The following is a 15,727-nucleotide window of genomic DNA, read 5'->3' as shown; positions in this document are numbered from 1 at the left end:
CAACTTGTATTTATTTCTTTAAGTGAACAATTATTCATTTGTTTGTTATTATAGATAGGTTTATTTACTTTAAACAGAATTTATTTAAAAATAAAAATGGCGACATAAATAAGCCTCAATCCGGTCATTGTTTCTTCAGAGATTATATTCTTAGTAATCTTCTGGCACTGCTCTCCAGTAAACAACAGATTAATACATATTTAATGTTGTACAGTTAATAATTCGGAGGACTCTTGTCAACATCTTGATATAAAACGTAAAGTTTAGGTACCCAGTGCCCTCACACAACTTAAAAAGATAAAGCGGACTTAACCGAACTGCACGGTATTTAATTATAGAATTTTACAGTGATTTAAAGATGATTACAGCAATAACACACTCACCTCTCTAATCCACGGAAAAGTGAAACTGACAGAGAAATACAGGACTGCCCACATCTATAGCCCCAGAGAACGTGAAACCGACAGACAATAGGACTACCTACCTAACGATTTCACCGACATTCCCAGCAAAGCTACTATGCCCGCTGTCTGTCTATTTGACACATCTTATGACGTCACAAAGACACAAGATAACGGAGAGGGAGAGATAACGAGGACACAAGAATCCCTCCCGAAATCTCACGTGCACTTTCCCGCGACTGGAACTTCGTGTGACTACGATGAGTACACTTCTGGGGCTGCGTTTGTGAATTTGAATGAAACTAAATTATTTTCGTAGGATATGACTTTTTGAAAGATTTATTAAAAGGAATTATGAATTGTTAGCCTTTGACCAGATGATAACATCTCGCTTTGTTTCGTTATGCCTGCGATAACACACAACGCTACTGGGTCTTCCTAATTGAATAAGACATTTATGGCAGAAGAATTGCATTCCAGATAATTTGGATAAAGTGAGAATAAATTTGACCTACTCTACGGACAATGACTTCGTGAAGATCATGATTAACAATAGGGACATGTGGGAACAGAGTTTGATTTCCAGCAGGCTGTGAGGGAATCAGGATCGGTAAATCCAACGAAGGAGGCCACCCTTGTCGTCTAAGATGAGGATTGACAAACACTGAAAGCTTATGATTTAATAAACTAATTCCGCCTTGTTTATCCACATGGAATTTACGCGAAGTATTTCGCTAGTGATGGAAGAAAAAAAGTGCCGAGCAGTTTAGGGGGATCTTTACCCTAATTATGACAGAGCACGACAGCCGCTGATCTTTTTTTCAGTAAAATAATTCATATTCTATTATCATATTTATTTTACAGACCACCCGGCTTATTTCGAGTATATTTATTTATTTAAACTTTACAATCAAAATGTCCGTCTGTGAAAACACTATTAACCTATGCATGATAAACACAATTAAAAAAACTATATTTGGTGAATAAATTGTATTTTTCATAAATCATGATAAATGAATGAACGAAAGTGGAATATGGAAGGACGTAATTATCAGCTGCTATAATGGTATACAACTTTAATTAACTTACAATTTCTTAATTAATTTGCGTATTACTTATTGTTTCGGAATTTTTCATATGTACATAATTTGCACCTTGATTAAATTCTTATACAATGGTCATGGATTGAATATTTCTTAAAAATAAAATATTAATAATATTGATATTACTTTTATCATATGAGACAAAGAAAAAGACATTTGTGTTATTGTAGAGTGTGTGTGTACGTGTGTCTGATTTAGAATTGACAGGGTGGTATAGTAAATGCATCATATAAGTTAATACCTTATAGAGGATTCTTAAAATTGTCAACATTTGTGTGGAAAAACTTAAACATCTTGTATTGTAGGTCTTATCATCTCTTGTTTCAGTTAAAACTCACAAGTGAGAAGATTTTTATGCTCTTTTTCATTGAAAACAATCACAAATGATTAAGTATACGAAATAATATTTGTTTCCTGATATTTGATTTTTGTGTGAATTTGAAACAAGGGAGCCAAAATTATACTTGTAATTATCAAGTCTCAATTAGCAAGTGAGGAATCCAATGAAGAATGACTCCAGATTTTAAATCAAATCCGATTCTCCATATTTTGTTTCAGCACGTTTCAACAACCAAGAAGAAAGAAGAGAAGTGTTAATTCAACACGAACAGATCTGTTTTATCAGCCGCTATTACCCACCCTAGCGTACAACATGCCAGGAAAATAATTCCAGGATCAAATCAAGATCTTTTAATTGCACGCTTCTGAATTTTAAGAATTTATTAGATGGTGCAGTTCAGTACGATTTTTTTTTATCTCCTACGATATTAAAGTAAAACCAAACAGAGCCCTGCGTTGTCTACATGTATATCTATTTTAAAACTTCAAACACTATACGTAACCTCTGGATGAATAGGGTCGCGTTCAGTTCGTATGTAACCTGGAGGAATAGGGTCGCGTTCAGTTCGTATGATGCGATTACTACCCATTCGGAAAAGGACGTTGATACACATATCCAAATGTTTTAGGACAAATAATTAATAAGATATGTAACTTGGTTGATTTGATTTTACATATTTTTTACTTAAATGCATGTATCAAATTTATTTGGTACAAAATGAATAAATATTTGTTTTAAACAAAACTTTTATGTTTTAAAAAAATACAAACTACAAAGAAAGAATATGTTGAATATTTTGACTTCCTTAAAATTATCTGAATTGGGTATGTTTAATTCCTTGTCAGTACTCATCGAGATAAATAAAATAAACAGATTACCAGACAGGTTTATTCGTATTTTTGGGCGTCAAGTGACCAAGTGCTAAAGCAACAATCTTCTTACTCAAACATTTATACAGACATGAAAAAACCCACGCAACAGCCACTCGTCTTATATGGATGAAAGTCTTACATCTGTCTTACATCTGATATATGTGTATAATTTTCAGTTTGGGGACAGGTGTTAAATGACTTTTTAATTTTGTTTTAAGCATCACTTAATGTAACGTGTTTTTTTTTTCTTCTTTCAGCTTTAATTTTCCATAAGCTCCGAAGGTTATGACATTACCAGTACGTTAACGAAAGAACTGGGCGGATATAACATAAAAATAATCAGATCTAAGTCTCTTGATTAATAAGGAATGATAATAAATAAACATGGTATAGGCAAATCTTTAGATACAGTAAATCAAATCATAGATATGTTGATTCTGCAAGAAAGAAGGATTACGGTAGACTTGATCAGTTTTCAGACTAGCTTCAACCGAACTCTGGGCTGAGATGCTCCACCAGGTCTAATCTCTGCCACCAACAAACAAACATACCTGACCAGCCCTTCTCCCTTAAAATATCTTCATCACCAAAAACAGCATCACTTCATTTACAGGACATGACAAGGCATGAATTGTGACGGAAAGACAGAAAATGCTTTGTATTAGAGTTCTATCCGACCAGGATTCAACCTCCATTTTCATTTGAAGGCATTCCAAACAGGTGCTCTACATGCTCTACAAAGAAAGTAACCTCTCTGGCCGCGAACCTGCCTGACCGGTACATATGTTATGAAGGTAATAAATGACCATCAAAGACACTGAACAGTATATAATTTAGAAGATATCATTTAATCTCCTGATAAGTAAGTAATTTGGATCAACAGCATAATTGTTATGGCGCCTTTTTTTTTAAATCGTAATGATACATGTATGAAATGAGGAATGTCGAATCCGCCCATACGGTAATATGTAGTTAACCGTTTACTATCCTTCTATCAGAAGCTAACTAACCCTCAAATGAATACAGATTTATAAGCACTTTCCCATATGGATTTGAACTCTTTTGTGTAAATTCGTAAAATCATATACTACATGTGGTCAACTGACAGCTAATTAATTTCTTAGTGATTAAATATATATGTCCATGAATGAGTTGATCATAGTTGAAAGTACTCAAGCTTTACGTCATTTCCTGTCACATGACTTTGATTGATTGATTGTTTGTTGTTTACGTCCCTCTCGAGAATTTTTCACTCATATGGAGACGCCACCACTTGCCGGTGGAGGGCTACAAATCTTTACCTTTACTCGGCACTTAGGACCATTGAGCAGTGAGGGATTTTTTTCGTGCCAGCACTTACTACTGCGACACGGGACCTCAGTTTATACGGTCTCATCCGAAGGACCGGTCTCCACGTCCCGCAGTGGGATTCGAACCCGCGACGTAAGGATCAACTCCATGACTTTGATTAAAACAAGTGTTCATGTTCATCAAAAACAAGTATTTTTAAGGAAGAATTTAAAGGGACCCTTTATGAACCAATTTAAAATGACAAGCAAATGTTCGTAAGGAAGCTTTAAACATTATTTTGGAGTTTGAGAACATTATATAATATAAAGGTATACATATTGAGATTACATGTATCTAGTTCATTTTCAACATCTATTTGGCTACCTGTCATATATCCCCAGGAAAAAATATACAAAGATAATGAATTATCAGTGAACAGAAATCACTGCTGTTAACTTAAATATTCTCTTTAGTGGACAGACTTAAGCCTACATCCACCTCTTCGCAAACCTTTTTTCTGGAAACGATGTAATTATGGAACCCACCGTAACCCGTGACGGACTGTACTTCAACTGATATTTCGATTCAACCATGCATTTAATTACATAATAGATATGTCATTTCTACACTTTTAATATAATAAATGCATATGCAACTAACACCTACTCCTTTTTAATCCTTCGTCTTGCTTCATACTCTCAATATTTTCTATTCCGGATTTAAAATTATGAGCAAGTAACTCGTGACGGATTAATAAAAAAATCTTTCATTTTGGATAAAACCGGAAATATTTTTTACAAAATAATGAAAAGGAAAAATCATCTACTTTTTTAAATTTTACGGGGCAGTATTTCTTCATTTTTTGTTCGAATTCTTTTGATCTGTTATTTTTTTAAAAATCATTTTTCAGGAAAGAAAAAGTTCCTATCGTGTAAAAATAAAAGAAAAGATTTTGCAATATTGAAATAAAGAAAGTAATGAATTTAGCTTTAAAGTTCAGAGTTAAATTGTATTAAAATACTGAAATCATATATTATCAATTACATTAAGTCAGAATTAATCAAAAAGTAACATGTCAAAAATATTTTTGAACAACAAAATACGTGTTTATAATTTTATCAAAATTTTTCCTTTTAGAATTTTCGATTTTTTCTAATAATCTGTGGTAGATAATCATTACTTTAAATCCGGGGTGAAGAACTTGTGAAAATGGATTAACAACAAGTGAGCATTTTTTAAAGTTTGTTTTTATGATACAATTGTAGAAACAGCATTACGTAAGTTCAGGCATATTTGGGTCGAAATATCAGTTGAATTGTATACCGTCACCGATTCGACATTTACACGAAAAAATGAAGGTTTGCAAAGAGAATTGGAGGTAGACTGCTCTAAAGAGAACACTGTTTACGTATACTGTGAAAATACATGTAAATAATGTTTTCAATTACTCTATCTTGGTCTAATATAATGTTAAGAATATTTTTGGCTTTAAAAATATTTCATTCATTGGATGAATTGGTGCCTTATTATGTAAGTGGAGATTTATCATATACCGCTAATATAGTTAATGTATCAGTTTTTCTCTTGTGTCTATATAAATATTGATCTCATTAGCTAGTTAACGTGAGACGTGCATCACACAGTGTCAAGTTGTTTTTAAATTAGGGATTTGTTTAAAGTATATTTCTTGGTATTAAATGAACAAAACTGTGATTAATTTCACAAGATACAATATGTAATAAAAACTGTCAGCGAGGAGAATGTTTGAAGGTTCAATGATTTACATGTAGTAACCAAATATAGTTTCAGAAGCGAGTATAAACTAATAACCAATTGGTCATTTGATTGAATGTGACCAAAATACGTCAAATTGATACATTAAAATCAAGTAAACAATTGGCGTAATTTCATTTTTTTTTAAAGATTTTTCATGATAAAATTCAATTTTTGGCACAAGAAAGCCGTTTTACGGTCAACTAACCAACGCAATACTCTAGCTATCAAATCATCGTGTTCTTTGTATTCGGGCAATACATTCTGGATAAGATTTTTCCTACCCTCTGATTCTAGACTACGTATTAACAGTGAGGTGCCCGTGGTATCACTCAAATAGATAAAAAGGATTATAACCAACAATTGCTCTTAGTGATTTTGGTCTTCGTGTAGTGATTTTAATCACGTTTTTGAAATTAATCCTATCATGAAATTATCGTTAAGAATAATTAGAGGATGCTTCAAATTAAATGTAATTATTAAAAAAATAATAATAAGAGGATGCTTCAAATTTAATGATTTTTCTAAATAATTAGAGAATGCTTCATATTTTTATAGAATCAGTAAAAGTCTACAGTTTTGTTGTTTTACAAATTTGTTTTTTGAATTATGAAAAAATACATCATAGATTCATATACATGAATTTATCTACAACTACATACAGCCTCAAAGACCTGAACTTCCAGTGAGGGAGATAATAAAAAGGGAATTTAAACTTTTCCCCCTCATATTCAATACCAAACACACACATTCGGTAAACACACTCGACTATTTAACGCCTGGTGAAGGATTCGGTGAATTGATCCATGTTTCTGATTACCTATTAAACATTTGCCCTTCAATCGTTTTCTTTTTATCAGTGTTTAGTTGCAGCCGTAGGTTATTCATTTAATGGCTCCCTGTCGCGTAATCGAGAATAAATTAATACAGGTAAACTTTAAAGTTTAGATTCACAGTTTAGTGAGAAAAAAAAAATTACACTTAAATTAAAATTTATCTCCCACATCACATATGTTGTTTTCGATTGAAATATATTGAGAGAAACACATTCTGTGACTGAAAACTCTTGGGTTATATAATACATATAATTTGAAGGATGGATTCAAAGTTCAGAATATTTAAGGATCTATAATTTTCAATTTTCCTTAACTTGACTCTCTCTCTCTCTCTCTCTCTCTCTCATCAAGTTATATAAAATTATATCTAAACGAACATACAGTTTTCCAGTAACAGATCAAGTAAATCGGTATATTATGTTGGTATATTACGTAAGCTGTAGTATTGACATGCGAAGAGACTGATACAGAGTTAAACCCCTTACCTGTGATAACCATATCGTTGACAGGAGATCGCCGGCCCTGGCGCCTGTGGGGTGCCACCCCGGGGAGAGGCGGTAGTCTCCGGTGGGTCATCTGTCGGACAGGAGAGGACATTATCCATGGACTCACATCTCCTTAATCCGGTCAAACAGCAAATACACAGCAATTCACCAGAAGCCACTTTATACGATTTTATTCATTTAAATACCAATGACTGAGGAGTGCGCGGATTACAGAGCCAAAATCATTTTCACCTGATGGTAATTCGCGATGTTTGGATCAGCAGGAGAAAGATCGGGAGAGAGGCGGCGTTAATGGGCGTGATGTCGACATCGTCAACCACAGCATCAAAAATCGATCTCGGAATTTGTCCCCGGCCTTCCGTCAAAGCAGACGACAGTGCTCTCGAGCTTCCTCTTGGTTATGACGTCAAACGATATGATCAGCTTTTGAGAATTAATTGAAAAAATGCGGTTGCTATTGACGACGAATCCACGCTCGCTGAAAGAGGAATTTATGTAAAAAGTATAAATGTACAGCTGATTTGAGAGTAAAGAATCTGATTAAATAATTTCGATGGATTTCGACCTGCATCATACCGTGTAACAAGACTGTGGCCATAAGGAAAACATAAAATTTCAAAATATATAATTATACACAAGTATACAAATTTACCGGGAGGGCATGTTTCGAACATTTATATAAAAGATTATCGAGTACGTTGGGGCCATTTATTTTAGGAAACATTGAAACATTTCTCTTAATATTAGTAAAAATCTGTATGCGAAGTCGATCTGTTGTGGTTGAAACGAAAATAAAACATTTTGTTTCCGTTAGGCCTTGGAAAAAAAAAGGACGATCAATTTATAGAATTTATGAATGGTTCTCAGATTTACACAGAAGAAAAGTTTATCAATAATGAAAGAAAAAATAATCTTCAAATGACTTTTGTTTTAAGTTCAAATCGGTCACTACCGTATAGATCATAAAAACAAGATTTCTAACACGCTGGAAGGGAGGTAAACAGCACAGAAACCTGTCGTATTGATCAATAATTCTATTGTTATAGAACGACCACTGAGTATTTTTACCCCATTTTCTACACATTTAATTACATTCTATTATGTGTTCCAATGGCTACATTACATTATTTTACGATAAATAATCATCTCGCTATTAAAAGACATACCTGCAAATAATTCCTCCATAAAAATTGGCAAATAATTGCATTGAACAAGGTGTCAAATCGTCTTTAAAAGAGATTATTTCCTTTTTTCCTTTTGCTAAATTTGAAAGGCAGAACACTATTTATCCATGGAAATACACAAATATTGTGCTTGTCTTAGTAGAAAAAATGCCACACTTCATTTCTCGCGAGGCAGAGTTTAACACTTTAGATAAACATAAATCGAAGGTGAACTCCTAAGTACCCATTCAAAAATATTGATTTAAAGAGATATGTAACATTTTATTTGTGAAAACAGCGTAATTATGGAGATATACATATGTGCCTCTTGGAACTTTATATACGAATGAAAGGATTTCTTTATAAAAAAGAAGAAATCTCTCGATCAAGCGAAAGAAATAGTTTCTCATATGAAAAAAATCGATGTTTCTCTGTACTATGATATTATCTTGCAAGTTTCTAGGTAATTAAAAAAAAAAGAAATAAAAATTCATTACATAACACCCATTGTAAAGGTCCCCCTTGAAGCGATTTAAGTCAATTCTAATTACTTGTTATATTTAATTCATAATGCCCCGTTTTTTAATCTCCTTTGAACGTGACGCACTCGGTTTCACTCGTTAAATGTCGGTAAAATCCGTGATTATCGAAGCGTCATTAGCAACAAGGTAACAGTGTATTGGCTATAGCTCTGGGCCTATTCAACAAAGATTGGATTGCTGTTAATCATCATTGGATTCAACGTAAATATTTATCAAGAAAGAAAATTCTTCAAAGCCATTTAAAAAGACAAAAAATTAGAACTTTCATTCATTGTTTGAGAGAACTCCATCATGGGATGTAAACATTCAAAAGGTGCGATCCGAATTCAGCCTGTGGGACCGGCTGAAATCCGGAGAGACAATTCTAAACTGAAGAAATGCAACAGTGATATGAACATAGAGGTAGATCCCAGCCGCAGGGCCGGGAAAAAGAGCGCTATGCGCCGGACAAAATCCCAGAAATCCACCGGGAGTCATCTAACAGCGTCGTGTGCCAGTCTGGACTCTCAGCTTTCCTATACCGACTCTCCCCGGGGACAAAGTGCCACTTCTAAAGTCTCTAAACATAGCACAGACTCAGGACTCGGGGAGGAGTACGCCCACGTAATCACGGAGTTCTCCCCCGAAAGCGATATCCAGAAAATTGAGGAGGAATTTCGGGAGAATGAAGGACTCGGTAAGTTGTCAGTCATATTAAGTACTTGCTTCATTAACACAATAGTACGAGGCAATGGAATTTACTGGATTAAGAAGCTCCTATACGTTAAATATATATACCTATATTTGAGTCGCACATTTTTTTTAAATGAAAAAAGAGAGAGAAAATGCATGTACTAAACATACTTGGTTTCATCTCAAGTTTATAGATTTAATTGTTTGTTTATTGTATGTAGAAGGAGTACGTTTAGTCCCCATTTCAGATTTCTATGCATAAAAGATTATTCCAGCTATACTTTCCACATCGAACACGTATTAGATATCATACAGTCACTTACTTATTTGTTTATGAAATACAATTGTGTACCCTGGAAAGAATTTCATTTTAATTTTTATTTATTGTTATTTTTTTAAAGTCAAAGTGAATAATTTCAAATTTATAGTTGACTGTTTTCAACCAGTAACACAGTTTTTGTCCTTTTTTAGAACATCGATTTTTATTATCTTACAATTCTAACCAACTCAAACAAAAACTTCCTGTCAAATGCAAATCAATTTCCTCTTTTTATATTGTTGAACTTCTTTTATCAAACCCTTGACAATGTAAATCTGGAACGGAGGATTTCTTGATAACTGTGGTTCTTTTTTCGTTCTGTTTTATCGTCGATTCCTGTGATTGTAAATCGGCATATCACAGGTACAGACAGGTACTAACGCGTGCTGTACTGTTAACCGTGCACCATTTAATTAAAGGCAATTTACCATTTAATTATTCAGAACAGTGATGTTTAACATCAATTCCCGCTAAGTATTGATTTGACATCGTTCTTGACACGTAATTAAAGCCCTAATTAATTAATACCAATGTATTGCTGATTCACCAAATCTACCGCTGTCGTCAAAAATTATACAGCTAACATACTGTAGTCAAAAAAATTATGCTGTTTTAGTTACCTTTAAAATTTAATTATTATTTTTTTTAGATTAAAAAAAATATCATTGTTTTGAGAATACGATCTATACAAAGGCATGTATATGAATTTATAAACAATTACGCTGTAGAAAAAAAATAAAGCTAAACAAAGACGGAAAAATACCCAAGATCTGGTTACCCTATATTGTTAACATACACACGAAAGTACTGCATGACCTAGATGAACAAGTGTCAGATTTCCTACAGGTAAAAGTAGGTAAAAAGGGGGATTTTATCAATCCGATTAATAATTAGTATTATGTTAAATACCGCAAAGCGCTATAAACGTATTAATGTATTGTAAAAGGATAGATTTTCTCGGTTAATGAAGCTTTTGTTACTGGTGATTTAAACAGTGATGCTTTTCAGTTATTTATCGAATTCTCTGTTATATATTTACAATTGAAAAAAAAATCTATTAGATTTTTAAAACTTCGAAATGGAATTGACTTTTGTTAAAAAATAAATAAGAACCAAATATTTGCCATCAGTCGATAGAAGGCGCGCCAGGATTCTGGACAGTAATCGACCTGGGAACACAATCGTCTCTCCTGTCAACGTTTACAAGTCATATGACTAATAAATGGTCACGTGATTTTTTTTTTAAAATTTTAATTTCATTATTCGTCCAATATGGAGAAAAATAGTCTGCTGTGATATGTTTTTTTTTTTTTTTTTTTTTTTTTTTTTTTTTTTTTTAATTGCTAAATACATCAAAATATTGAAACAAAAACTTCAAACTGTGACATCCTTAAGTTTAAATTAATTTTATGTGGAGTCGAATCACTGAATGATAGCTAGAGCAAAGGTCGTGCTAAATAACGCGTAGTACTAAGTAAAAAAGGAAAATTGCTAGGACTTGTGTAGCTTTTAATAGTGTCCCCCACCATCTACTTTGAGATGACAGTCAAGGAATTTTCTTACAAAACTTTAAGAGTTTTTCTTCAATTTTTATGGAACAACTTAGCACTGACAAATTGAACATCAAACATTATTAATTCTGCCTGTTTATAAATAATATATATATCTGAAGTTAATTAATTAAAACAAACATTAAAACAAAACAATATCTTGAGCGGGACACACAATTACAAGTATGAATAAAATTATATTTCAGATTTGGGGATTTCTGGAACGGCAATCCCTGTGCGAACGAGTGCCAAAGACCGCGAGAGGATGCAGGAAGCCATGATTATGCAGGCCTTGAGAGAGGAGGGGCTAATTGCCCGACCTCAGGCCCAAGGCGCTTCTGGGGTCAGTTTTGAAATAACAGAAGACGGCGCTATGATGAGGCGACCACCTCCACGACTAGAAAAGCTGGAGAAAAGAAGAAAGAAGAAGAGGGCACTAACTGAGGATGAGATCAAAGAGAAACTAGAGAGAGCAGAAAGGAGAAAAAGGGTATGACGTAACAATTGTCGAACCCGATAAAAAATACAGCTTTTTTTCAAAAGGAAAATGCTCTTCAAGAACTTGTTTTATAAGAGATTTTCATTCTTTATCAGTAATTGTATGTATCTTTTTATACTTACAGAGGAAAGAACAGGAACGCTTAGAAAAAATCAAAGAAAAAGAAAGGACAAATCCAAATGATGCACTAGAGGCGTTTGCACAGATGCAAAAAGAAAAAGAGGAACAAGTGAACAAAAAATTAGACTCTGTTTCCGACAAACGGGAGAAAATGCTGAAGGAGAGACAGGAGAGACAAAAAGAAAGACAGAGACGGGCCGAGCTAGTCCGGCAACGAAAACAAATGGCTTCCATGGAAGCCAATGACCAAGAAGATGACGTCATACCCACCGGAAATCAACTAGATCGATCCTAATCCCGAAGTTAATATTAATTTTTACATCTAGTCTTGTTTGGAGCTTGTTTATATCACTGCTTCCACAGTTCAGGGGGAAATCAAAGTTTATCTGCTGCATAATATTGTTCCGACACATATCTGTACAGTAGGAATTAGAATCTTATCAGTATCTTTGTGGACAAATGAGCGCAATTCAGAGATGAACATTCATATTTACATCTTAGAAAAAAGTTGCTTTTTTTTTCATTAATTTATTTTCACAAAGTGAAATGTTTACATTAGTGGAAGGATGAAAAGTCTGCTTTTAATAAGTTGACTTTTTAAATTCTTTCCCGAGAGAATTAGAACTAAAATAATCAGTATTGTTTTTGATAAAATGTTGCAGTATTTGTCTAGCCAGTATTAAAGTTTTGTATCTTAGCTCAGTATTATCATACCTTCAAGGTTGGATACTTTTACACTGTGATATGTATGTATATACATTATATAGATTTATTTATGAATTTTGTCAATATGTCTGCCAGTGTGTGAGATATACTCAGGACATGGGAACACTACATTTATAAATAATCATGTTTTTATCATTATATAATTAACAAGTGTTGCATTCCCGACTATATATCAGGTGATGCTACTGTTTGTTATTAAAATGCATCTGTTTGTTGTCATCTTGTTTTTCTCGGAAACATCTGAAGAGATAATAAATTTGCTTAATGACATACGTATAAGGATAAAGGATATGGTCATACTACATATTTCAAGAAACAACAGAGAAAACTTACACTTGCTTTCATATGTGTATTTCGGTCTAGCATATTTGAGACAGGCACAAGTGAGTTAAGGCTAGGTATAGAAGTTTCTTTGCAAGTGAGATTATGAGATTATTAAAACACATGAGGTACATGTATATTTATTACACAGAGAACCATATATATATATAGAGAGAGAGAGAGATAACTAGGGCTAGTGTTAATTAATATTAATGTGTGGGTAAACAATTAAATCAGAAAGTGTTGATATTTATTGCATCAGAGGAAATGCAAAAGGTTTGTCCGAAATAGCGACACCGAAATTCAAAGCACGAGCGGCAAAGGCAGCTTTAACTGTCCATATTCAGTATTTGGTGGAAAACGACAAGTCTACGAAAAGTGTTGACAAATACTTACTTTCAGGTTTGCCTGCTTTACGGTTTGTTCTGGAAAGGTATTTCAACAGCGAGTTGAAAACAGACATTATGAAAGTGCCAAAATTTAAGAAAGCAGATGATGTTTTTCTTGCGGATTGTGTCAGTCAAAAACGTGTTAGACTGGGAAAAACAGAGCACACACCGGCTATAGCGGGAGATGACGTAAAACTATTTAACCATACAAAGCTTGTAACAATATCATAGTCTTTGTTTGTAAGGCTCATAATTTACAACTGTATTTTAGAAAAACTCAGTTCTAGTTCTACATGTATATGTGGTAATCCGAATTACCCAAACTTCCCTTTCTAAAGATGAAATTCTTCAAAACCACCTTTAAGTTTTAATTACTTTTTAGTATTAAAAATAGATATATCTGAAATATGTGGAGATAACGAACAGTATTCGAGCTCAAAAGTCCATGAAACATTTACAAAATAGGAGTAGAGCAAACACGGACCTCTAAGACATCAGAGGTGGGGTTAGGTGCCATGGAGGAGTTAGCATCTCCTGCCTACCGGTCACACCCGCTGTGTGCTCCTTGTCATGATCGGGAAATAACGGAAAAATCCGTCGACAAATCAGTGTGCAAGTAATGGCCTAACAATTAGTATGAGAAAAGTCAGTTAGCATTATATTTGACTTAATGAAAGATTGTATTTGCTGACAAGGTCTTTGTATCGACCATAGAACTTACGAAATGATGACTTTAAACGAGACAGCTGATATTCTTGTTTCATCAACTTGTTTGTCAATAATTTATATACCTCGTTTTAGAAATTGTTCATACGTAGAGCATGCTCTTGCGTATCGAATCAACTGAGAGATATAAACCCCATATGCAGTTGACAAGGGTATATTGCTGCACATGTAAGGGAAGTTGACGATTGAAAAGTTGAAGTCATCACGTTTATCAGAAAGTCTTTCAAAACGTGAAATGTGAAAAAATGTGAAATCTTTCAAAACGTTACCAGTCATTGGAAATGAGTTTGATTTACCGTACCTTTACTGGATACATAAGCTTAAAAAATCCTTACAAAGAAAGATATATATTACAGGATTCAGTAAATGTTCAACCAAGCCCCTATCATTACTCCTCACCAAAATATTAACAGCTCTGAAAGAGAAACTTCAGACGTATTGTGCAATTACTTATTCAAGACTTTTCAGCAACTTAAAAACCTTTAACCTTTCAAGCATCAATATCATCAAAACATATGACTTTTCTACGACCATTCCCCACGATAAATTAAAGTTAAAGCTTTTTTGATATCATTGACAGCTGCTTGTAAATTTACTTACCTTGTTATTGGTCATTTGCAAAATTATTTTGTTAAAACATACTGATTGTACACACAAGTACAATCTGAAGTTGACATAAGTTTTTGGAGACCAGGTCTTCCAACAATCTGTTGGAATTTCCATGGGTACCAATTTCGCCCCTTTATCAGCAGACCTTTTTTGTATTCATATAAAGCAAAATTTATTCAAAATCTTATACATGAGAAAAAGAAAATACTTGCTGTGGCCTTCAACTCGACATTTAGATATATGGACGACGTATTATCAATTAACAATTGTTACTTCCATTCATGTGTCGACTCGATATACCCAGTGAGCTTGAAATAAAAGATACCACAGAGTCTCACACATCTGTTTCATATTTGGATATTTTATTAGGAAAAGACGTTAATGGTAACCTAACAACCAAGCTATATGATTATAAACGTGATGATTTCAACTTTTCAATCGTCAACTTCCTTTACTTATGTAGCAATATACCCTTATCACTTGCATATGGTGTTTATGTCTCTCAGTTGATTCGATACGCAAAAACATGCTCTACGTACGATCAATTTCTAAAACGAGGCAAGCTATTAACAAACAAGTAGATGAAACAAGAATATCAACAGTCTCCTTTAAAGTCATCATTTCGCAAATTGTATGGTCGAAACAATGACCTTGTCAGCAAATACAATCAATCATTAGGTCAAATGCTGACTGAGTTTTTCATACTAATTGTTAGGCCATTATTTACACACTGAATTGTTGATGATTTTTTCCGTTTTCCCCGATCATGACAAGGAGCATACGGCGGGTGTGACCGGTCGGCCGGGGATGCAGAATGACTCAAGGCAAAGACCGGAGTGAAGCAAGGCTGCGTTTTGTTCCTTTTCCTCCTTGCGTTATACTGGTTTATGAAAAAAAAAACAACTACTTTGGAGTGACAAAAGAAATTAGATGGAATTTTACTCATCCCTGGAAGACAAAGATTCTGCAG

General features: G+C 33.7%; 2 protein-coding genes across 12 annotated transcripts in view; one reads left to right on the top strand and one right to left on the bottom strand.

Moving 5' to 3' along the window:
- Window positions 1-7,458, bottom strand: part of LOC133200806 (probable 3',5'-cyclic phosphodiesterase pde-5) — a 34,510-nt gene extending 27,052 nt beyond the window's left edge. For 4 of the 11 annotated variants that reach the window (XM_061336613.1, XM_061336615.1, XM_061336616.1 and 1 more), the window contains exon 1: window positions 7,101-7,452. In XM_061336613.1, the coding sequence (XP_061192597.1) occupies window positions 7,101-7,212 (112 nt within the window). In that variant the 5' untranslated portion in view covers window positions 7,213-7,452. The other 7 variants (XM_061336610.1, XM_061336612.1, XM_061336617.1 and 4 more) reach the window with 5 other exon arrangements.
- A 1,496-nt stretch (window positions 7,459-8,954) lies between these two features.
- LOC133200960 (reticulocyte-binding protein homolog 2a-like) lies at window positions 8,955-12,283 on the top strand. Its single transcript, XM_061336772.1, has 3 exons — window positions 8,955-9,502; window positions 11,574-11,857; window positions 11,991-12,283. The coding sequence occupies exons 1-3, from the start codon at window positions 9,118-9,120 to the stop codon at window positions 12,279-12,281; spliced, it is 960 nt and encodes a 319-aa protein (XP_061192756.1). The 5' UTR covers window positions 8,955-9,117; the 3' UTR covers window positions 12,282-12,283.
- The last annotated feature ends 3,444 nt before the right edge of the window (window positions 12,284-15,727 follow it).

The sequence above is a fragment of the Saccostrea echinata genome, unplaced genomic scaffold, assembly GCF_033153115.1.
Source record: "Saccostrea echinata isolate AGI-Se365-2 ecotype Australia unplaced genomic scaffold, CSIRO_AGI_Sech_v1 ptg000041l, whole genome shotgun sequence".
NCBI classification, from domain to species: Eukaryota; Metazoa; Mollusca; class Bivalvia; order Ostreida; family Ostreidae; genus Saccostrea; species Saccostrea echinata.
Note: the sequence above shows the minus strand (reverse complement) of the source record. Positions and strands in the feature narration are given on the sequence as shown.